The 25526-nt window shown below is 35.2% G+C and overlaps 1 protein-coding gene across 1 annotated transcript in view; it reads right to left on the reverse strand.

Moving 5' to 3' along the window:
- The window catches only part of LOC140431658 (putative helicase mov-10-B.1), a 98737-nt gene extending 77486 nt beyond the window's left edge, over positions 1-21251 (reverse strand). The window contains exon 1 of the mRNA XM_072519546.1: positions 21012-21251. Within this exon, the coding sequence (XP_072375647.1) occupies positions 21012-21030 (19 nt within the window). The 5' untranslated portion in view covers positions 21031-21251. The remainder of the gene's footprint in view (positions 1-21011) is intronic.
- Positions 21252-25526: the final 4275 nt, after the last annotated feature.

Below are 25526 nucleotides of genomic sequence, written 5' to 3' on the forward strand. Positions count from 1 at the left end.
GAATTTCCCATGATGATAGGCAGCAAATATTTGACAAGTTTTGGCGTGAAGAAAATTCTGATAATTTCAAACGGAAATTTGTATCCAACAATATTGAAAGAAAACCAGTGTTTTAAAGTTGGTGACAAACCTAAATGCTCCAAGCAGAAATGTAACGTTATCTTATTTTTGTTATAAGAGATACTAAAATACCAGTCTGCAAACATTTCTTCTTAAATACACTCTGCATATTAGATATCTTTGTGAGAACCGCTTTAGCAAAAAGAACGGATATAGAAATAGTTGAACCGAATAATAGAGGAAAGAAACCACCACCAAATAAAATTAACGAAATTGTTTACCACGGAGTACGGTCACACATAAGCTCATTTCCAACAGTAGAGAGTCATTATAGCCGAGAGAGGACCGAAAAGCACTATTTGGGTAATGAGTTAAATATCTCAAAGATGTACTCGCTATATAATGATGGATGTATAGCTGAGAACATAAATAAAAGTCTTATTGCGAAAAAATGGTTATACGAAAAAATTTTAATTTTTAATATCTATCCTTCAAACAACCGTCCAATGATACATGCGACACATGTGATCATTTTAATATCAAAATTAAAACTACTGAGGACGAAGGCGAAAAACAAGTCATCCAAATACAATACGATGAACATCTTACTGAAGCCAGTCTCCGATATACTCTAAAAAGAACTGATAAGGATATTTCTAAGGAAATTGATTCAAAGAAAATTACCATAATGGTTGACTTACAAAAATGTTTACCAACCCCATTGCTGACAAATACTTAGTCGTTTTATTTGAGAGAATTGTGGACATTAAACCTCACGATATTTAACGCAACAGAAGGAAAAAGTCATCGTGCAATGTGGGATGAAACAGTGGGGGCCCGTGGAGCCTGTAAAGTTTCTTCGTGCATTTTTAGATGGGCATTAGCTAACTTGAATTCAAATATAAAGGAACTTATGATGGTCAGATAATTGTGCAGGACAAAATAGAAACTTCACCTTAGTTGCTATGTATATGTGGCTTATTCGCTGTGTCCCAACCTTAAAATATATAAATCACAAATTTTTATTAAAGGGACACACTCATATGGAGGTTGACGGAGTCCATTCTGTAATAGAGAGAGCCAAAAAGAAAATTGATAAAACAAACACCATGATGGTTCCCTGGGACTGGCAGCAATTTGTCAGGCAGCGTAAATTTAAAGATGTAATTGAAGTATAAGATATGAGGTTAGAAGATTTTAAAAATTTTAAATCACTGTTCGACAACAATGCTGCTCCTTTAATAAACAGAAAAAAATTCTAATCATAAAGATTTCCTCATTAGTGAAGTTGTTCATCTGCAAGTACGATCGTCAGATCCGGGGATTTTCTTTTACAAGAACGAACTGGCCAACAGATATTCATCCTGTAAATAAAGTATTACGGCCCATATCTTCTAAAAAGTTTAATGACCTACAGACAAGTGTGCAGTGGATCCCTCCATGTTTTCATCATTTCTACAAGAATATATCACATGGAAATAACATCGCTGAATATCCTGAGGAAAAAGAGCAATAATACTGGTGTGGACGATATTAGTGAGTGTTTATTAAACAATACTTAATACTGAATTTTAGTTTTTATATTTCTTATAAAATAATATAGTTGTTTCAATTCTTACTTATTTTGTATAATAAAACCTATGAAACCTGTGAAATATTCAATTGTATACCGTTTTTCTCCATTTTATTTATGCGAACGTATTTGGTAAAAGGTAATTTTTTTTAAGGGTAAACTAACGTAAGTGCTCCCATCCCCTAACGGTAAACTGAAATATTATAAGAATAATTTTTTCCGTAGTGGTAGACAATAAAATATTATCTTACCATCAAAATTATTTTAAAGAAGAATAACTAATTCGTGAGTTGCCTCATAAATAGTTAAAAAAACTTAAATCGGCTCTACTGTAAAATTAGCAAAATGTTACATACGATAGTTTACCTCTGAGGTACAGATTTAATGGGAATGTACTTTAGTCTCACGAGATAGACACTACTGTATATGCTTAGGAGAACGATATACAGGGTGTCCCATAATTAATTGGACATTAGGTAAAGGGTGATAGCTGTCATTAAAATAAAGCGTTTGAGCTCAAATTGCTTAGGCAAAATGTTGCTAGTTTTCGTTCTACAGGGTAATTCATTAATATTTTTTTATATTATTTTTAAGGATATATTGAAAACTATTCAACCGATTTAAGTGAAATTTGGTATCTTGCTATTATTTAGTATGCTTAATATGAAAATGATATTAGTTTTACCATTAACGCTAGGTGGCGCCACCTACTATAACATTGGTCCATTAATTTGGCCATAATTTTTTTGTCCGCCCTGTATAAACAATCTAGGAAAATAAACATGAAATAACATTGAATTCTACACAAAAAAGATATTCTTGTTTCAAATTAAAAAAGTACACCGTTTTCGAAATAAACGTATTTTTTCGAAACGTGCATAACATGAAAAAATTTTACAAAAACTTCAAATGTTAATTCAAATATTATTTAAAAGGTCTTAAATACCAGTAAATATTAAATTAAAAGTATTAGTAGTAGATAATTTTTGCAAACAAAATGCATATGATTGAAACAATTATTTTTATTAAACCTTTTACACAGTAACAAATTAAAAAAAAAATCAGAAATTAAATTAAATTAAACAAGGAAGTTAATATAAAACAATTGACAAAGTAAATAATTCAAAACGAAACAAAAAAAATTACAATAAGTGTTCAAAATGTTCACCATTAGATAAATTACATAACCTAAATCTTTTGTGTAAGTTTTGTCTTATTTTAAATAATGAGTTTCTTTGGGCCCAAATTACGTTAGCTCCCTCTATGTACAATATTTTGCCATAACGGTTATTTATTTTTTTTTATAAACAAGTGACTTTAGGTCCCCACAAGTGAAAGTCTAGGGGATTTAGTTCGGGACTGCGTGCTGGCCATGGGTATACACTACTTCTATCAATCTACCTTTGAGGGTAAACTTCATCTAGATAATTTTTAACTTCTCGGCTATAATGTGGTGGTGCACCATCATGCATGTACCAAGAGTTATGTCTCAAATTTAGAGGTATGTCTTCTAAAAGAGTTGGTAAATCTTCTCTAAAATAGATTTAGATACGTTACCCCGTCAAGCCTAGTTGGTAATTCGAATGGTCCTATAATACAATCCCCAAATATAACACACCAGATATTTATGGAAAACGCATAGGTACGGCTATTGAGCCAGTTAAACGCACCTCTTCTAGTAAATGTGGCTTCATCGGTAAATAAAATTTTATTATAAAATATTGGATCGTCTAAATGCCGCCCTATCATAAACTGACTAAATCGGAGCCTTGCTGGAAAATCCTATGGTAAAAGATTCTGTACTGGAGTAAAACGATAGGGATACAGATTTTCTGTCCGTATTATTCCTGACACCGTAGATTTGCTTATACCAGTAGCCGCAGAAACAAGCCTTGTACTGGTTTCTGGATCTTCTGCAACAAGCACAACAATTTCATTCTCCATATACTCATCAATTACTCTCGGTCTTCCAGCATTCCTGTTTTTGGGATGAAATGAAAACGGTGTACTTTTTTGATTTGAAACAAGAATACCTTTTTTGTGTAGAATTTAATATTATTTCACGTTTTTTTGTCCTAGAATGTTTATACAGGGGGACAAAAAAATTATGGACACATAAATGAACCAATGTTATAGTAGGTGGCGCCATCTAGCGTGAATGGTAAAACTAATATCATTTTCATATTAAGCGAACTAAATAATAGCAAGATACCAAATTTCACCTAAACCGGTTAAATAATTTTCAATATATCCCTAAAAATAATATAAAAAAATATAAATGAATCACCCTGTAGAACGAAAACTAGCAACATTTTGCATAAGCAATTTAAGCTCAAACGCTTTATTTTGATGTCAGCTATCACCCATTAGCTAATGTCCAATTAATTATGGGACACCCTGTATACGAGAGGTGCGTAATAATTACAAAACTTTACGCAACTAGTTTAATATCTTCTTATTGTATGGATAATCGGATGCTAAAAACTTCCCAGATACTTTAAGGTCACTGTCTAAGAGATACACCACATTAGGGATCTAAGTGTAATGTATTAAGTTGGGTTCATACTGAAGTAAACTAGAAGTAATTATTTTTGTTTATAGTTATAACTTATAATGAGTTATGGCAATATACCTAGGCAAACCAAACAATCGGACTTAGGTTTTCACCCAACGTGACTAAAAGTAGAACCAGAAGTCAATATTTAAACCTTTCGTTTAACTTTGAGTCGACTGATATACATTTCATACATTTTTGCCAAACTTCCGATCATTACTGTTTAACCGGAAGTGGTATAAAAACCGATTTGGTCTCGTCTTGCTAAGGCGCGTCGGATAATATGTCGCATGTTCTATTTCGGCGACTTTAAAACAGGACTTCCGAGCAGAAACCAGAAGTTTTGAGGTTAAAATTTTCACGTTTATTATTATCTTTGGGTTATAACCTCTCATTCGACACATCGTCTATTTATTCTGATATCGGAGCAGTTGTGTTCACGGGCAGACAAACGGACAGACAGACAAGACATAAATCAATGTAATTTCGTTGCATTATTATTTCTTTTTAACCCTACAAATTTTACCCTCAGAAGTAAAGAATGCCCTGCAGAATGAAAAAACAAGGAAAAGCACCGGGTCCTGATCAAATTACAGTTGAACTGTTAAAAGTCGTAGATGACGGTAATATAAAGAGACTCACCCGAATTCTCAACCACATATATGTAGAGGGCAACATCCCGGAGGAATGGCTTAAATCAATATTTTTACCCCTACCAAAAAACAACAATCCCAAATCATTTAATGACTATAGATTGATAAGCCTAATGTTGTTCAAAACCGAATTTATAAGAAATGTGAGGAGCAGACAGATCAAATGCAGTTTGGCTTCAGAGGAGGTATGGGTACAAGATAGGCATTATTTGGGTTGAAGTTACTCTTACAGAAATGTCGGGAATATAACAAAAGTGCATATGTATGCTTCATAGACTTCAGGAAGGCCTTTGACCGAGTGCAGCGTATGAAGTTAATAGATAATTTAAAAAACATCAATATAGACAAAAAAGGCATTGAGTATTAGGGCTATATACTGGAACCAGAAAGCAGTAGTAAAGGTGAACGATATATAAACAAATAATATACCGATTGCGAGAGGGGTTAGGCAAGGATGCGTCTTGTCTCCGACGCTTTTCAACGTGTACTCACAGGTCATATTCAGAAAAGCTTTATGGGAAAAAAAGAGGGAATAAGAATTGGTGGAGAAATCATAAACACCATGAGATTTGCAGATGACACGGTAATTATGGCTGAGAGTATAGAAGAACTTTTACTAGATGCAATAAATAGTGAATGCATTCAACTTGACATCAACACAGATAAGACCAAATTTATGATAGTATAAAGGAGTCCAATAAATAATGAACAACTAAACCTTGGTGGACAGCAAATAGAGAGAGTAACAAAATATAAATATCTGGGAGCTTACATCAACACAGAATTAGATCCAGACCAAGAGATTAGGGTACGAATAGAAATGGCAAGGGCAGCGTTCTTAAAATTCAAGCAATTGTTCTGTGACAAAAATCTGAATACTGCGCTGAGACTGAGGTTTGTTGAATATTACGTCTGGTCCCAACTATTGTACGGGGTAGAAACAGACGTTAAAAACGCAAATAGTTAAGAAGTTTGAAGCTTTTGAACTTTGGATATATCGGAGAATGTTGAGAATTCCATGGACTGCCAGGGTCACCAATGAGGAAGTGCTGGGAAGGATGGGTCGAGACAAAAAATTGGTGAGAGGTGAGAGGAATGATAAATATAGTCTTCTGCAGGTCATCATGCAGGGTAGAGTCGCTGGCAAAAAGGAATAGGTGGAAAGAGGAAGTCATGGCTGCGAAATATTCGAGACTGGACAAAAACAATAACTGTAGACGAATTACTCCATGTTGCAAAAGGCAGAGAAACTTTTAGAAATGTGCTCGCCAACCTCCGTTAATGGGCACGGCATAGGAAGAAGAAGAATGTTTCTTTATTTTGTTAATCAAAAAGCAAACCTGAAGATCAACCACACATTTTTGATTAGTGGTCATACGTATATGGAGTGTGATACTGATCACTCCGTTATTGAAAGGGCTAAAAAAACCAATTTAAAAATATAATGAGCTTAATGACTGGCCACAGTTAATCAGAATTGCTAAACAGAAATATCCCTTTAAAATTGTGATGAGGTTAAAAGAAAATTCCTTCGATTTCATTTAACTTGTGAAGAAACGTGGCTCTTACATTAATTGTGAGAAATTAAAAGAAAATTGTAAAAAATAAATTTGGCTCATAGGGGACGTCCAATTATATTATCTAGTTTACCTAACATTAACAGGGAATCACTGCTGATAGCAACAGAAAAGAAAAAAAGACTTCACGCATTTTATTAAAACCTGAAAAAGAAAAACAAAGTCTCCAATGATCCTGACCTCGAGAATTCGTAACAATTTTTTAAACAAATTATTATTAATTATTTGTAAAAAGTTTCTATATGCCAAAGGGTCATTTATTATTTATATAAAGCATATGATTTTTTTTTCTTTACTGCTAATATCATTATTACAATTAAAGATACTGCATATAATTGTAGCTTCTTTTTCACAGTTATTATTTACCTGTATATTTTGTTTACTCTAATCAAAAAACAAACTTTATTGTTAGATTCATCATCATCATTTGTGCTAGAGCCTTATAAAAGAACCTCGACCTTCCAAAGTCTATTACGCCAGTCAGTTCTATCCATTGCTAACTGTTGCCAGTTTGCTGCGCCTATTTGTCTACCATCCTCATCTACACCATCCCTCCATCTGAGTTTTGGTCTACCCCTACTTCTACTTTCCACAGGTTGTGACATAAGGATTCTTCTAGGAGGGTTGTCCTGCTGTGATCTTGCCAGATGTCCTGCCCATCTTAGTCTTCCTATTTTTATAAAGTATACTACGTCTTTACCACCAAATATATGTTTATATCTGTGATATATCTCGTAGTTGTATCTCCTTCTCCAAACACCATTTTCACAGATGCCACCAAATATTCTTCTCAGGATCCTTCGTTCAAATATAAGCAGGAGATTGTCATCTGCCTTGAAAATGGTCCATGTCTCCGACCCATATGTCAACTCTGGTTGTATAAGGGTTTTGTAAATGGTTATTTTTGTTTTTTGGCTTAAGTTTTTGCTTCTCATATGTCTACTCAGTCCAGAATAGCATTTGTTTGCTAGGATTATTCTTGGCTTGATTTCTTCCGTCATGACGTTCTCCTTGGTGATCAGGGAGCCTAAGTATGTGAATTTGTCCACCACTTCAAAGGTAGAATTATCAACCGTGAATTGGTGGCCGATGTTTCTGGCTCTATTGTTGGGTTTTGATTTTGATGTTATTGTTAGATTATCAATACAAAATTGGTAGATCGCATGCCTACATCACTACATGCTAATCGACCCGCACAACTGAACAATATTTTTAGTACTGAAATTAGCATAATGGCAAGCAGACCTAAAACTGTTTTTGTTAAATTTTAAATAGAGAAATATTTTTTTTTTGATGTTTAAGGCATTAAACCAAAATATAAAATACATAGATTGGTTTATTTTCATTAAAGTCGACAGTGAAGTCTCATATTTCATTATCCTAATCACTTAGTAGTCACAGAATAAGACCAATAATACTTTTGTATTCTATCTTATTTTTTTGTAAAATTTTAGCATTCTATCGTATAAAATCGATTTTTGACATGGTGTCAAAATTGGTAATTCGTCTCTTGAAAACTATGCAAAATTGTCATAACCACTCATTCACTGGAGTAACAGCTATATCTGCAAAATATTAATGGTAATTTATAAATATTCACTCAAACTGCTGGTGTTGCAAAAATAATGTACGTGTTACAAGAATGCAGACGTTACAAAAAAATGTAAATGTTCCTGCGGAGATTCGAGTTACTTTATATAAATATAGCAATAGATGTATTATATACAGGGAGGAACACCAAAAACTAAACAGGCATTGTCGAAGAGCTTATTAATTTTCTTAGAGATCCGTCGATTTTGTTTTCAAGGTAGACCGAATTATTTACCAGTTATTCAAATCAAATAATCACCAGTTTACTACCTGTATTATATCTACTATATCTTAGGCGTGAGAACACCCCTAGAATGTTAAAAAGAAAGGGTTACTTCATTTTAAAAGTTATTCATTACTTACTCTTTACATTGCTATCTTATGATGCGATATGATATACTTACGGTCAATAGCTTTTGAATTTTATGGACTTTAGTTTAAAAGTTAAAATTTCATATAAAGTATTTACTTAAGATTACTGGAAGTTCATTAAAGTATAATATATATTTGCAAGTAAGTAGCGTAAACATAAATATGATAAATGATTAATAAACGATTTTAAATAAATGATGTAAATGATAAATGATTTTAAATTAAATAATTTATTGAAAGCCTAAAGATAAATAAAACAAAACTACTTCTTTTTTCTTCAACTTATTTGTGTTAATATTGTGATTAAATTATTTATAGTTAATTATTTAGCGTTTTTGGGGAAAAAGTTGTTTTACTGTAATAATATTTCTTGGCCAACGGTAAGAGAAATTTTAATAAATCATACACGTAAAATGTATTAATGAAACTTATCACCTTTTTACTGAATATGGTATGCAGTAGTAGAAATATATTGTTGTCTGGCATAATAATATATGTGGGCTTACTTTGTTTTACATGCAACAGAACTTTGATTTTATGGAAGTAAGCAGCGATATATTGTTTTATTTGAAAATAAAAAGTTGGTTAGGTGTTAGTTATTTGTTTATTACACAAATTATCTTCTGAATGGTAAGTCGTATCATTTATTGGGTTTTACCTGTATGTAGAGCGAAAAAAGCTGAGAATTTTGGTATACTTAACTCAATATTTTAAAATTTGTCATTTACCTGGTTTTCGCAGTATACCGACGATATGAATTATGAATGTTTGCTAAATAATTTTAACCTTTACTTTTTGAATCACTTGGAGTGGAAAAAATTCTGTAACCAATGTTACAATGTTGACAATTTTTATTATTGATTAATATTTTAAATAAAAACATTGTAACATTGTATACAATGTTTTTCTCGAAAAATTTATTGAGTAAGTTTTTACAACTTTATTGTTAGTTATCATACAAGAAAGCAAGGTAGTGAAATATTACTACCAATAACATTCAAGTCAATTTACCAGGCTCTTCTAATCAGGAAGATGACAGATAAGAAGTAAATTCTTTAATATTAACTACTAAGCATAGTGGGCATGTCTTAAATCTTAAACACTCACGTGAAAATACTAGTTTAGAATTTGAAACAAAAAAAATAACTAACTAACTAACATGTACGACCGAACTAACTTCTACTAATAAAAATAAGGTACCGAATATTCACAATGCATTACATACTCAAGATACATCGACAACGGAAACTTCTACATGCACCAAAGGTACAAGAAAAAACAATACCCAAAGAAAAAAAAATTTGGAAAGGAGGAGACAAAGGGATCCAGGTGTTTGTAAAATGAATGTTTTAAAGAAACTGTGAAACTCTAGTCAAGAATATACCAGTAAAACTTTACAATTAACGAAAATGAGAGAATTGGGACCTGGAAGTAACGATAAATATAACAGAAAATGTAAATTGAAATTTTCTGAAAATGATAAGACTCCATTTATTTAATAATTTTTGGGAAAGGCTGATCATGACAAACAGATATTGTTTGTCAGAGAATATTTATGTAGATATGTTCTTATATCTACATAAATATTCTACATAATAGAAAGATTAGAAAGTTAAAAGAGTCCAGATGAAACTGGACATTATGAATATAATTTGCTGTTTGCTGAGCAGAACACCGACTCACCGAAATATACCGAAGTTTGAAAAAAACAATTTTGGACATTTTTAACATAACAGATATGTGGTTAACTACGCCATTCAAAAAAAAATGATAGCGAGGAAGGCGAAAATATTAAAAATTCCATTCGTGCGCATATAAACTCTATTCCAGCAAAAGGATCCCACTACGCAAGAAAAGAACAACTAAGATGTATTTTGATGTGTCTATAACGTTTCCCAAATTGTATTCACTGTATAATGAATGGATTTTAGAGAATCACCCATGCGATAAGCTAGCCACCAAAAGTCATTAAAGACACATAGTCAATACTGAATTTAATATCGGTTTTTTTGCACCGAAAAAACATCAGTGTCTCACTTGTAATCTACATAACACTAAAACAGAGAACCAGATAGACCAGATAGAAAACGAATATGCTTAACATATTGGAAACATACGGATGTGAATCTTGGACCCTAAGACAAGCGGAAAGAAAAAAGAATGTTACGAATTCCATGGACGGACCACAGGACAAAGATTTCAATTTTAAATGAGCTAAAAGTCAGCAAACGGCTATCCAGCAAAGTTCATCTCCAATAGCACACACAGAAAGCATGGAAATACTTATCCAAGCAAAGGTAGAAGGCCGAAGATCACGAGGAAGATCTCCAACAAGATGAATCTAATAAATTACAGGCATATGCAAAAGACCAATGCATGGGTTAAAAGAAATGGCCAGAGACAGAGACAGAGATCTGGAGACGTACAATACACAACATCACAATGACCACTGCACTCCCTCCGAGGGGTCAAGATTGAAGAGAAAGAGAGGAAGAAAGAGAGATAGAGAGAGAGCGCGAGAAAGAGAAAGAGGTAGAGAGGGAGATAGAAAGAGAGAGATAGAAAGAGATAGATAGATACAGAGATAGTTGAGATAGTAGTAGAGATCAGTTGTCTGATTATCTCGGCCTAAGCGAATCTCATGCCCTAGATATTTGTAAGCTATTACTTGGTCGATGCTATGGCTCTCGATCTGAATTTTACCGCTGACCACAAGGTTGGTCATAAATTTTGTCTTTGAGGTGTTAATTTTCACACCAATTATTTTTGACACTTTATAGAGCGTGTGCAGCATTTTACAGCGTGTGCAGTGTACGAAGATTGAGGGGATGAGAGTGGAACAAGCGCGGCGTTACTACCTCTGTAGACTTGGATCTAGGGATCCCACCTTAAATTTTTACCTTTACCATGCGAGCTGCTCGAGATACACAGTACATTGGAGCACATCGACTTGGAGTCAGAAACGAGAGAGGAGACCTCCTAGAAAAATTCGCAGAAGACTCACAACTAGTTGTCACCAACACATTCTTCCAATTAACACCTCGCAAGCTGTACACGTTGAAATCTTCTCACGACAGACCCGGGAGAATTATTAGGAATCAAATAGACTATATTCTAGTAAATAAAAGATTCCGAAACAGCTTTACATCTGTTAAGACTTATCCTGGAGCAGACTTAGAGACAGACCACGTTCCACTAGTGGGAGTATTTCGAGTAAAACTCAAAACAGTGCAGAAAAGGAAAGCACAATCATACGACCTACATATGCTGAAAGACCTTGATACGAGGATGAGAGTCCAAGCCATGTTAAACGAGCAAGTGACTGCAATTAGGGACGAAGAACATACGATCAAACATATTACAGAATTAGTGCAAAATGTAAAGGATAAATACTTAAAGACAGATAGATTAATGAAGAAAAAAAATCATGGATGACAGATGAGATCCTGAAACTAATGGACGAGAGAAGAGAAGCCAAAAATGACCCAAAAAAATATAAAACCATAAATATATTAAGAAGAACCAAAATCAGAGAAGCGAAAGAAAAAGAAGCCAGGGAAAGATGCGAAGAAATTGAGACTCTGCAGTCAAAGTAAGATAGTCACAATGTACATAGGAAAGTTAAAGAACTCACAGGGGGACTAAGACGAAGGCAGAAAGGAAATATAACTGATTCTGAGGGAAACATCATCTTGAAAAAAACAGAGTAAAATAAGAACGTGGAAAGAATATCTAGAAAAACTATTTGAAGACCAAAGAGATAACACCTTTGAACTAGAAGAAGAGGTAAATGATGGACCAAGAATATTACAGCAGGAAGTTTACTCCGCAATAACACAGTTAAAGGATGGCAAAGCGGCAGGCCCTGATAATATACAAGCAGAACTACTTAAACTAATGGACAACGAACCATTAGCAATAATACAAAGATATTCAACAACATATACAACGCTGGAGAAATGCCAACAGAATGGCTAAAATCTGAGTTTATTGCACTTCCAAAAAAACCAGGAGCCAAAAAATGCGAAGATTACCGTACTATAAGCCTCATGAGTCATCTCCTAAAATTGTTCCTAAAGATAATTCATAAGAGAATCTACAAGCTGTGTGAAAGTCAAATTTTCCCCAACCAGTTCGAATTCACAAATGCTGTTAGTACCTCGGCCACGTGATGCGGAACGAAGAAAAATATCGAATTCTTCAACTCGTTATGCAGGGTAAAGTATTTGGCTTTGTTCTCAGTACAAGTCTTATTCCAGAGATGCAGAGACGTCAACTGCGACGTATACGCATGTCTGGTTGAACGAGAAAGCGTTTAATCGAGTAAAGCACGCCAAGATGATGCAAATACTAAAAGAAACAGGAATTAACAACCAAGATCTAAAAATAATTAGAAGTCTCTACTGAAATCAGACAGCAAATCTCAGAGTTAAAGGTGAACACACTGATTATGTGAAAATCATGCGTGGAGTGAGGCAAGGCTGTATTTTGTCTCCTCTAATCTTCAATCTGTACTCTGAAAGAATATTTATCGAAGCTTTACACGGAACTGAAAAAGGTATTCTACGAAATGGTTATCGGCTAAACAACATCAGATATGCAGATGACACCATAGTATTTGCGGACAACTTAGAAGACCTACAAGTTCTTATGAACAAAATCACGTATTAAAGTCAACAATATGGACTCAATATAAACGTTAAGAAGACAAAGCTTATGATAACCAGCAAGAAAAGAATAACAGAAGGTCAACTCTACATCAACCAATCCCCTGTAGAAAGAGTGACGCACTACAACTACCTCGGCACCATAATAAATGAAGAATGGACCAACAACCAGGAGATTAGAGCACGCATCGGAAAAGCTAGATCCACCTTCAATCGGATGGGGGCCTTCTTCAGGAGTCACAACCTCTCTCTTGATACAAAAGTAAGAATGCTGCGATACTACGTCTTTTTTCTGCTCTGTCCTTTTTTATGGTGTTGAATCGTGGACCTTGAACGAAGATATGTGCAGAAAACAGGAAGCATTTAAGATGTGGCTATATCGGAGAATGCTTAAGATTCCGTGGACTGACCGAGTCACAAATGAGGAGGTCCTCAGAAGAATGAATAAGAATCGACAAGTACTGACCACCATCAAATCTCGAAAGTTACAGTTCTTCGGACATATTATGCGAAATGAATACAGATATGCTCTCCTTCAAGCCATCCTGCAAGGAAAAATATTTGGAAAACGAGGTCCAGGAAGAAGAAGAACATCTTGGTTAAAGAACCTCAGAATCTGGTTCAATACAACATCTGTGCAGCTTTTCCGCGCTGCTGCAGATAAGATAAAGATTGCCATGATGATCGCCAACATTCGTAACGGATAGGCACATCAAGAAGAAGAAGATGCGAGCTGCGCGATGCTCCATTACGCATATTATGATTTTAAAATTTTGGCTTGTGGTTTCAAATTGACAATTTATTTGACAACTAGACTTAAGCTAGATATTTAATTAACCAATTATAATCTTTCATTTATGTAGTTTTATCGAAATTATCTAATCGAAAATCCAGGGCAAGAGAAGTATAGGAAGAAGAATCTCATGGTTGCGTAACTTGAGGGAATGGTACGGATGCACATCAATTGAACTATTCAGAGCAGCAGCATCTAAGATCAGAATAGCCATGATGATTGCCAACCTCCGTCGCGGAGATGGCACGTGAAGAAGAAGATCGAAATTATGATTAAAATGGTGACTAGCAAATCTCATAAATTAAAAACTTACAACTAATTCTTAATTTAAAAGAAAATTTTATCCTTCATATTATTCATAATTATATTATCTTAATTTCCAAAATTGTTTCTTTCCTCTTTCAAAAAGCCTATTTCTTGTTTTCTTTGACAATTTCATATTACGTTTATATGGTATTAAGCCACATTTATTGGTTGTAATGAAAATCACATTTTTTAACCAAATCAAAGTTTGACGTTTTGAAATCGTTCTCAAAATATTTATAGAAATTTTGAACAACCTAAGAAAACGACCAAGGATGGACCAAGGTTATTTTTATTGGTTATATTATGATGAGCATTGATCTCCTTGTTTAATCGGTAAAAGATACAGGTTAGGTTAGCAGAAACAAAAATGTCAAAATCTTAAAATCATCTGCGTAATGGTGCATGGCGCCTCTCGCATGGTAAAGGTAAAAATTTAAGGTGGGATCTCTAGATCCTTGTCCTCTGTAGTGGTGTGCCAGTTTAGTAAACATGAACCAGTGGACGGTAGAACATCGCAGGTTTGCATACGATACGTTTATCCGAAATCAAGAATCAGTGATCACTACGCAGCGGCTTCTTCACGATCACTTTAATATTGGTAGGCTTGCTTGGAGCGGTTTCATCTCGCAACACAATCTTTAGACAGATAAAGAATTTTAGAACAACAGGCAGTGTCATAAAAAAAAAGAAAAAGGTCCAAATAGATCAGTAAGAACTCCTGTAAACATATAGCGAGTGAGAAATGCCGTCGTCAGATGAGCGTCTTTTACATTCTCAAAAAGTCACAGTGTGGTGTGGCATTGGTCCGACTGGCATTACTGGGCCATATTGTTTCGAAGAAGCTGGCCATAGCGTCACCGTTAATTCTATTCGCTACGTTGACATGACCCCAAATTTTTTGTTTCCAGAACTACGCAGAAAAGGGATAAACTCGAGGAATGTGTGGTTTCAGCAGGATGGTGCTATGGCACATCCTGCCCATGCTTCAATAAATATTCTCCGCAAGTTCCCAGGACAACTCATTTCACGTTTTTGAGATTCGCCGTGGCCTCCAAGGTCTCCAGACCTGTCAATTTGTGATTTTTTTCTATGAGGGTATTTAAAGAGTCGTGTATATGCTAGCAAGCCTCGTAAATTGATCGAGTTGAAGAACGCAATTCGCCAGAAAATTCTGACTGTTGATCGAGCGATGTTAAAGCGTGTTATGGAGGATTTCATAAAGAGGATCTAAAACTCATCTCATCTTGATGACATTATTTTCCATACTTAATTAGATTGCAAATGGCATAATACAAGTTTCATTTTGATGTTAATAAAATAGTATTTTCTTGCAAATTTCTTTCAAATATTGCCAATTGTCACCCTGTATAAATAGGTATATATTATAGGTACTTATTAAGATGTTGTAACAATAAAACACTGAAAACTTTGTTTTTAAAACTTCCACAAAATTTATTTTAAATTCTGATCACTACAGCTGTGATATTGCGATATTGTGATATAATGATCACATTGCCTTTCTTACTTGAGAAAGGCAATTAGCCGAAACAGCTGTAGTGATAAGAATTTAAAATAAATTTTGTGGAAGTTTTGAAAACAAAGTTTTCAGTGTTTTATTGTTACATAAAATGAATTTCCATCAAGTAACGGTCGAATCCATCAATTATTAAGATGTTATTTGAATATTCGGTGAATCCCCCCTCAATTAAATGGTATTTATTTAAAAATATGATTAATCTTAATCTTACTTACAGTTTCACCATCGCTATCAGTAATGATACCTAATTGTATTTTTATTTATTTTTAGTTATCAGAAATTTCAAATATTACAGTTTATCACTGGTATAATAATTATATTGACAAAACTATGATTAACGGAGAAAATTTGAATATTTTAAAAGAAACTATGCTTATTTAATAATAAATATGTACTAAAAGCATAACTGATAACAAGGCTATTAAATAAGATTTCAAAATAATAAAACTAAATAGTTTAATGGGTATAATAGTTTAGAAATAGATGGACAGAGAACGTGAGCTTATTTAAATCATTAAAAAGATGGAAAATAATTCGTATCTTGATCTCTTAAGACACAATAGACACGACTTTCTTATCGAAGGTAATATCGACAATAGACGCGTAACAGGGCAATGGTCCTGGTCTGAGGGGATACTAGATTGAATAGGATTAGGCTCCAACGACTTGCTAAGGAAAACCCAAAACAGAGAGGAATTTGCTAAAATGGTTGCCGTTCTCCGTTAGAAGACAACACTCAAAGAAGATCATCTAAATAAGGCGTAAAAATTTCCACGAAAATAACAAGAAGGAAGAAATGACAAACAACCTCCAATAAACCGGATACAGATTTTAACAACAACTCGATTTACACAACATTGCAAACGGAAACAACAGAAAAGAAACACTGCCTAATAATTCACAAGATGAGATTTAACCGTAAAAATATTGAAAGATCATTATTTACAGATAATAATTAAACAATATTTAAAGTCCTTAAGAAGAAGACAAAAGATATTGATAAACCGGAAACACAAGTGATTGTATAGAGAGCAACAGTTTACGAAACGTATAACTGATGGATTTGTAAATCCAAATAAAGTAAAGCGTAGGCGGATATGTCAACTCAAAAAGAGACTCATACCATAAAAAATAAATATAATATGAAAAATACGTATAAACAATATAGTCCAGTATATGACGGTTTTCTGCTCAGAATTCTTTTTATATGCATGGATTTGCCCTGAAATTTTGACAGTAGGTAGAACATAGCTCAAATAGTAATGGTAAACCCTATGGCAATGTGTGCTTTTCCTCTGGAGGAGGCTACCACCCGAACTCGGGGCTGGAAAAAGTTTATAAAAAAAACATCATAATCGCTAGAATAGTAAATAGTGGTAAAAGCTCTTGTGTGAATCCTTGTTCTAACCTCACACACATAAGATGAATTAAAATATTTTTTCTTCGATTGGGAAAACTGCTACCAAATTAATAAGCACCAGAGGTAAAATGCACAATAATAAATCTTTATTTTGACTTATTAATAAGCTATTCACTACTACACTATGTTACAATTTATATTACTTAATTAACCCTCCGTTCATCGGGTGACCATTCTGAAACACTTTCGGTCGGGTGTGGTCTGTGAGGACCAAAATGAAATACCGCCTCCCGAGCAACAGCATACATATTGCTAATTTCGCATGAACGTGTTTTAAACAAATCATTTACTATATAATGTTTATTACAGAAACAATTCCAAAATTTTTTTAAGTTGTATTAGGTAAATTTTAAAAATGTTTACAATTTCAACTGGATTTTTCAGTCACGAATAATTCCAAAAATATTGACTTCTCGAAAAAGCTCTAAAGAGCATTTTTGTCTTAGAATTCACTATTTTAGAGATTACCCTGGTTTGTTTTGATAAACTTTTCATCCCCGAGTGGGGGTGGTAACCAACCCCAAAGAAAATCACAATTTGCCGTAAGCTATTTTTTACTTACTGTAAGGTTTTCTACTTGTTTTACCACTATATCCTGGACTAATTGGAATGAAAACATGTATAAAAAAACTTAGATCAAAGTTGGAAATTTCTAAACGAAAATGATTTCCTAAAAGGTATCATAGTGGAACCGAATGATCCGAAAATGGAAAATAACTACATAATGTAAAAAGTTCAGATCAAAAGTTAACTGTTCAGGTCACCAGAAAAGAATTCATATAAACATCAAGGAAAGATGTATTAAATAGATGGATGGAACATTTTAACCAGGCACTTAATATAGAGGAAGAAGAAGAAAACCTGGAAGAAGAAAAAGATGAGGTAAGGGAAACAGTCGAGAGGAAAGATGAACCACCTACAATTCTTGAAGTTAAAGATGCAGTTAAAAAACTAGCTAGAAACAAATCATCCGGAATAGATAATCTCTCAGCTGAACTATATAAAGAAGGTGGCCATGATACGATAACAGCTTACAAAAGAAATATGGACACAGAAATCCTTCCCCAATGATTGGAATATTGGAATACTTTGCACCACACACAAAAAAGGAAATATCTTTGAATGCTCTAACCGCAGAGAAATTACGGTTCTAAATGCAGCGATAAACTATTTTTCGCAGTACTATGTCACCGTATAGCACCATATGCAGAACGAATAGTAGGTAAATACCAGGCTTTAGAGGTGGTAAATCGAGAATTCATCAGATTACAACCCTGAAACAAATTTTGGAAAAAAACTGGAATATGGCATTAATACTCATCACATATTTACAGACTACAAAGCCGACTACAACTCTGTGAATAGAAGAGAAATGTTCAGAGCAATGAAAGAGCTAGGAATACCAAATCAGTTGGTAAATTAACCAAAACTAACTCTTGATAAAGTTGAATGTAGAGTACGAACTCAGGAGGAACTGTCTGAACCTTTTAAAACAAATAACGCACTGCGCCAGGGAGAAACTCTCTCCTGTAGACTGTTCAATCTGGCTCTGGAAAAAGTAATACCTATGTCACAAATCACAACCACTGGTTCGATATATAATAAATCAGTGCAAATCCTGGCCTATGCTGATGCTACCAATATTGTTGGGAGAACGGAAAACGCAGTACGAGAGGCGTATATAGGATTAAAAGAATACCACTTGTTATAGAAAACGACGTCATCGAAGCAGTGAACGAATTTATATACCTGAAAGCGCTCCTTAACACTGAAAATAATACTACCGCAGAGATAAACCGCAGAATTTGCATGGCCAACAGCTATTTTGGGCTCAATCTCCTCTTTAAACCTACAATTATATCGAGAAATACAAAAATAAAACTCTACAAAACAATAATACGCCCAGTCTTAACATATGGTTTAGAGACCTGAACTCACAAACCTGGACTAACAAAAAATAATGAAAACATGTTATGTTTCGAAAGAAAAGTACTAAGGCAAATCTATGGAGCAGTGAATGACAATAGAATGTGGGGAAGACGATACAACCTCGAAGTTTATAGAATATAACAGGAACTTGATATCGTAAACATATTAAGAGCGGGCGTCTGAGGTTGATAGGGCATGTAATGCGGATGGAACAGAATGACCCAGCTAGAAAAACGCGTCTTGATAGACCCATTGATCAGAGAAGAAGAGGAAGACCCAGAACAAGGTTTCTTGATAACATCGATGAAAATATGAGAAATACGTGCTTGGCGAAGAAAGGCGATATATAGGGACGACTGGAGAGAAATTCTTGAGAACGCTGGAACCCATGCAGGGTTGAAAAGCTAGAATGATGATAAAGAATGACTGTTCAGGAATAACAGCTAAAATTTGCCAGTATTACCTAAAATCAAGGTTCTAGAACCAGTTGCAAGAAAATAAGTTCTAAAAAAGAACAAGAAATGAAATATGTAAGAAGTTAGTTCGCGATAAGTACAGGGTAAAGAACTATAAAACATCATCTAAGAAGTCGAGTGGTAAATTGGAAGCCATAAGATGATTTTATTCAACCTCATGAAAAAAACAACACTAGACAAAAAGTAAGATGTTTTTCGTCTTTTTCAGAAACCTGCCATCTTCGAGGAAACCGAAGTTTACATTCACACTACATAAACTTAAAAGAGGTCAACATATAGAACGGAAGTCATCCAGAACGCAGCTGACTATAAAACGATCCTGAATACATCTAACGAGGCCTTTCAGAACACAAAGGCAACCAAGATTATCAAAACTAGGAGAAGCATTAAGGACAGGAATCTTTATATTATTATGGATAAGAACCAGCAGACAGCACATATTATCAAAACGCAACGGAAAAGAAGGATGAAGATGAAGGACAAGACAACTCAGTGGAGAGAACAGTTAAGTCGTCATTTTAAAATTAGAGATGGACAGCACCACTATAACTACCAAAAATTTTTCGACCTTTTTTTTAACCAGACTGGGCTAAAAGCTTTAGCAAACAACAATCGCTAAAAAATAGTACTAAGACTTCGTCACGATTTTTCTTGACATTAAAAGCGTAATGGGCCTGCGTAGCGCAAGCGGTAGGATGCTTGCCTCGCACGCCGGTGGTCCGGAGTTCGAATCCTACCGCCGGCAAGAACAACTAGACATTTTAAAAAAAAATGTCTATAGGCCCCAGGTCGACTCAGCCTGAATTAAATGAGTACCTTGGGTAAAACCAGGGGTAATAATAGGCGGTTGAAGCGTAGCACTGGCCATGTTACCTTCCTTGTATACCGTAGGCCCTAGATATAGCAGACTACCCTGCTATACTCCCAAAGCCGCGAAGCGGTATAAAACGGGAGACTATTATAAAAGCGTAATGTAAAGCGTAATATTATTTGTTATAATTGACAAAAGTGCACTAAAAATTCGGAAATTGGAATAAAAATTATACGAAAACACCAACATTTTCTAGTCGAAAAAGTATAATGATCTGGTATCAAAAACAAAATTTCTACACTAAACTTATATTCTTAATCTTGAATATGTCCGCATTAGGGAATCACAGAGATATAGATACCAATTTACTAAAAGTACCTAGGATTTAGTAACCTGTAGTATGTATGAAAATTATAACAGAATTACATTAAACAATATGCATCTATCTAGTAAAATATAAATTTTAAATAATTTTTATTGTAATGTGTTGTAAATAAATGTATTAAGAATCAAATAGATATTTTATGTACTTAGTTATACAATTAATATAAATTACTAATTGTAAATTATATTAAAATCACAACACTAGAAAAATGCTCTTTTGTAAGGTACACCAATACATACTTTACATATTTACCTATTTTTAATCTGTTTATATTTATATAGGTACGTACAAAATAAAAAATAACTTACCTAAAACGGATAATTCCATTATTAGATCAATACGCCAAAACTTTGATGCGGTAACAAGAATTTCACTGTTTTGTTAAATAACTAGTAATTACATTCAAACACTCAAAAGGTTAAAATTAAAATTTTTACGAGACCGGTCTAAATAGAATAGACATCAGACCTTCACACAGAAGTAAAATGAAATGATAGTGATTTGATATAGACAAACAGGTTAGGTAGTCTGTTCATTTGAAGGCGACCCTGTCGGTGACGGTTTATCACATTGTGTTGTAATTGGTTGAGTATTGCTTATTACAGCGTTGTCATGTATTTCCTATATCTAAACTCTAAATCTGAAAAATCAAGTAGGAAAGGAATATTTTTACTTTAAAACCTAACACAGTGTAGTGATAATTGCATTATATTTTCCTGTGTTTTGCATCATATAATAATAATAGATGGTCCATATGGTCTATTAAGTTTTCTAAGAAAATTCTTTTATTTTGTTCGATATTATTATTTTAGCTTAATTTTTCAACTTTTTATGGCGTCCGGATATTACAATTCTGGAAGCTCTGTAAAATAGGTGTTTGTTTCATCAATTATCTCTTCGTTCGAGCTGAATTTTTTATTTGCGATCCATATCTTCAGATTTGGGAGCACTTAATAAACGGAGGGAGCCAAATTAGGAAAATAAGCCGCATGAGAAAGTAATTCCAAACCCAACTCATGATTTTTTGCCTTTGTCGTAAGGCACTTGTAAGCCGGTGCATTGTCTTGGGTAAACATGTTTTCTCACTGACACACACACACACACACGCAGTGATCAACCCTGCCCCTAGGAACATGTGTATACCAATGTAAGAATGGGATCCACATGTCCGAAGATCAAACCGGTCACACCTCGCTAGTCGAAGTGGTACCTATCTGACCCCCAGGCTTTTCCACCACCCCTCCTCATCGTGTGACTTACGTGAGGAGGCTTATGATCTGAAATTTACTTAAGATGCCCTGGGTAATAGGACATCCTCGGTTTTTAGTGAATGTGGTTATGCCACCTAACTGTAGGGGTAGCCACATCTAGGCTTTTCTCCCTATTTACTTTACTGACTCAATTGATTTTACTCTAGCTTTACGTCGGGACTTGAGTCCCTAAAAAAAGAAAAACGAGCGTGTGTTCCGACCATAGAGCCATCAGCCTGAGCTGATGACTCTATGTCCGGAAAAGAGTGTGTGCTCGGTCACTCAGCCGCCGATTTGGCAAAATAAATTTTGTTCTCCTCGCCGGCTGAGCACCCGAGAGAGGTCCGGCCACCAAGCCCATGCATGCCGCACATGACCTCAGTGCTCGGATTTCGCGAGTAGATCTTTCATTTCGATCTGCCTTAAGGGCCTAGTCCGCGGAGCGGTATATAGAAGGCCTGGCGGGCCCCTTCTATATTTGCTATATAAGGTAAATTTACGTTAAACGGTTTAATGAAAAGTATGAATGTATCAATATGAATTTACGTTATTTAATCAGAAAACACAAATTTTTTTTTTTTTTTTTGTGGACTTCCTTGTGGCGTCGGGACTATAAAATGCCTGGGCAACAATTCTTTCCTTTTTTCCTTAATCCTATTTGTGTGCGTGTATTGGGGTGTGCATTCCCAAGTGTATAATGCTCTCACACACCCCGGTGTATATTGGACTTATAATTACCTAAAAACCTAAAAACCTAAAAAAGAAAAGCGTACCCTCTCGCCAGAGTTTTTTTTGGTGTGTTTTCTGATTGACTGCATTTCTTTGTTCGTTCTTCTTGCAACCATCTCATTCTTTATTTATTCGTTCGGGTTCTCCCTATATCGAGCTATCTGTTGTTTTGGTCTTCTGTGTACCGTCCTTGTGTTTTCATTGTAGTTAGTCAGCTCTCTTAACATTCTGCTGGGGTGGTTTCTTAGTCCGTTAAAAATTTCATATGCTCTCTCGTCTAGCGTGCGTAGGATTCTTGTTTGTCCTGAGTCTCTATATACATATCTCAAGGGTACGTACCTTGGTATCTTAAGGGCATCTCTGACTATTTGATTTTGAGTAGTCTGTATCTTTTTCCTGTTTGTTTTACAGGTGTGTCCCCACGCAGCTGATGCATATGTTAGGACTGGCAGGATAATACTATTCGCAACCCTGATTTTGGTTTTAAATCGTAGTTTACTTTTCCTTCCAATAAGTGTTGAGAGCTGACTTTTCAACGCTTTGGCTTTGCGTATTTGCTGATTGATGTGCTCAGTGAACGTTAGCTTCTTATCTAGATGTACCCCTAGGTATTTAGCCTGGTTGGTCCAGTCTACTGGGGTGTTTTCGATTGTAATTTCGCGATTTGGTACACTTCTTCTGTGACTAAACATTACAGCCTGTGTTTTATCTGGATTTAGGGCTATTTTCCATTTTATGCACCATCTTTGGAATCTGTTTAGTGCTCTTTGCAGATGATTAGCTGCATGATCCGGGTTTCTCCAGCTAACAGCTATTGCTGTGTCGTCAGCGTAAAGACTCAACAGAGAGCCTGGCTCTTTTGGCGTGTCGGCCGTATAGATGGTGTACAGGTACGGCGACAGCACCGCTCCCTGAGGCACACCCGCCTCCAGGGTCCCGACTTCGGATAGGGTTGCCCCTATTCGAACTCTGAACCTTCTGTTGGCAAGATATGACGCAAGGAGGCATGTCATCGCCTCACTGTAACCAAATTCATTCATTTTATAGATGAGTCCATGGTGCCAGACTCTGTCGAAGGCTTTGCTGACGTCCAGAAAAGCTGTAGCTGTGTACATTTTTTCATTAAATCCTTTGGTGATGAATTCTGTAAGTCGTAGTACCTGTAATTCACAGGAGTGTTCGCTTCTGAACCCGAATTGAGCCTCTGGTATGGTTCCTAGCATTTGTGATTCTTCATTGAGTCTTTTTAGTATAACTCTTTCCGCTATCTTGCTTATAGATGATAATAAGCTGATAGGTCTGTAATTTTGCAGAAATGTGCCGTTTTTACCAGGTTTTGCAATCATTATTACGTGTGCCTCTTTCCACCTATCTGGGAAATATCGTAGTTTTAGCATGTTGTTTATTATGTTAGTGATATAAACAATAGCTTTTGTTGGTAGATTTTTCAGCGCCCTATTTGTGATGTTGTCGGGTCCTGGGGCTTTTTTGGCATTTGTCATTTTTATAAGTTCCTTTATTTCTTCGGGAGATGTATGTGTAATACCTATTCTGCCCTTTTTCCTTCTAAGTCTTCTCGCTGTTCTTTCTACCTCTTCTTCAAAGTCTATGTCATCGTCGGGGTCTTCGTTGTTTCTACACGCCCTTTCTAGTTCGTCCTTCATGACTTCGGCTTTGTCGATTTCCGTATGGACAATCCCGTTTACTCCGTGTAGGGGAGGTATGGGTTTCTTGTCCTTTCGAAGGATTTTAGATAACTTCCAGAAGGCGGATTTGTTAGGATTTAGCTTATCGATATAGGAGTCCCAGCTTTCATTTCTATGATTTTGAAGTTGTTTTTTCACTTCCCTGTCTAGCTTATTTGCAATCCTTTTGTCTTCTACCATTCTTGTGCGGTAGGCTCTTCTTCTTTTCCGGTTTTTCTCTTTGATTAGGTTTTGAAGTTCTATACTTATATCCCTGAATCTTCCTTTTTGTCTTGTGATTGTTTCGGTTTTGGAGCTGGCATCGATAGCATTGTTTATTGCTTGTTCTAGTTTTATTACACTGTCTTCTAGTTCTGTAATATTATTAATTGTTGGGATGTTACCGATGTTCTCGCTCACAATTCTTCTAAAGTTTGGCCAACTTGTTTTCTTTCTGTTGTGGGGCTGCAAATAGTTCAATTCTGTTGCGCCCAGGGTCAGGACGATTAGGTTATGTGTCGAATCGCCTTCATTTAGAGAGTGTATCTCGTATTGTTGACCCACGTTGTGTAGGATTGCAATGTCGAGATACGTAGGGAGTTCTCCGTGGAAACATGTCGGTTCTGTTGGTCCGATGACATATGTGTTCGGTCTGTTCTCGAGATGGTTGCAGAGATATCTTCCGTTTCGGTTGGTCGTCCTGTCAAACCAATTGGGAGATCTAGCATTTAGGTCTCCAATAATTATAGTTGGCTCTTCTGAGTTCAGTATTAGGCTCAAATCTTCGTTGAAAATCGGATCATGTGGTCTAACGTAAGCTGACACTATTCTTAGTGTTTCGTTGTTGGCCTTAAGTCGAATAATTGTGGCTTCCATTGTCACCAGTCCGTCTGGTGTTGGGATGTGCTCGTGTTCGAGTCCCCTTTTGACTAATGTAGCTGTTCTTCCTGATAATGCTCTATGATCCGTTCTATAGATATCGTAGCCTGGAAATTTTGTTTTTTTCCTTTCCACTAGTTTGGTTTCTTGAAGGGCTACGATATCGAGCTCTAATCTGTTTATTATTTCATCCAGAAGGTTGATCTTTTTGAATATTCCGCCGGAATTCCATGACCCAATGCGTAGATCTTCGTTTTGGTTTGCTAACATTTTCGGACGG

Source organism: Diabrotica undecimpunctata, chromosome 1 (assembly GCF_040954645.1).
Source record: "Diabrotica undecimpunctata isolate CICGRU chromosome 1, icDiaUnde3, whole genome shotgun sequence".
Taxonomy (NCBI): Eukaryota; Metazoa; Arthropoda; class Insecta; order Coleoptera; family Chrysomelidae; genus Diabrotica; species Diabrotica undecimpunctata.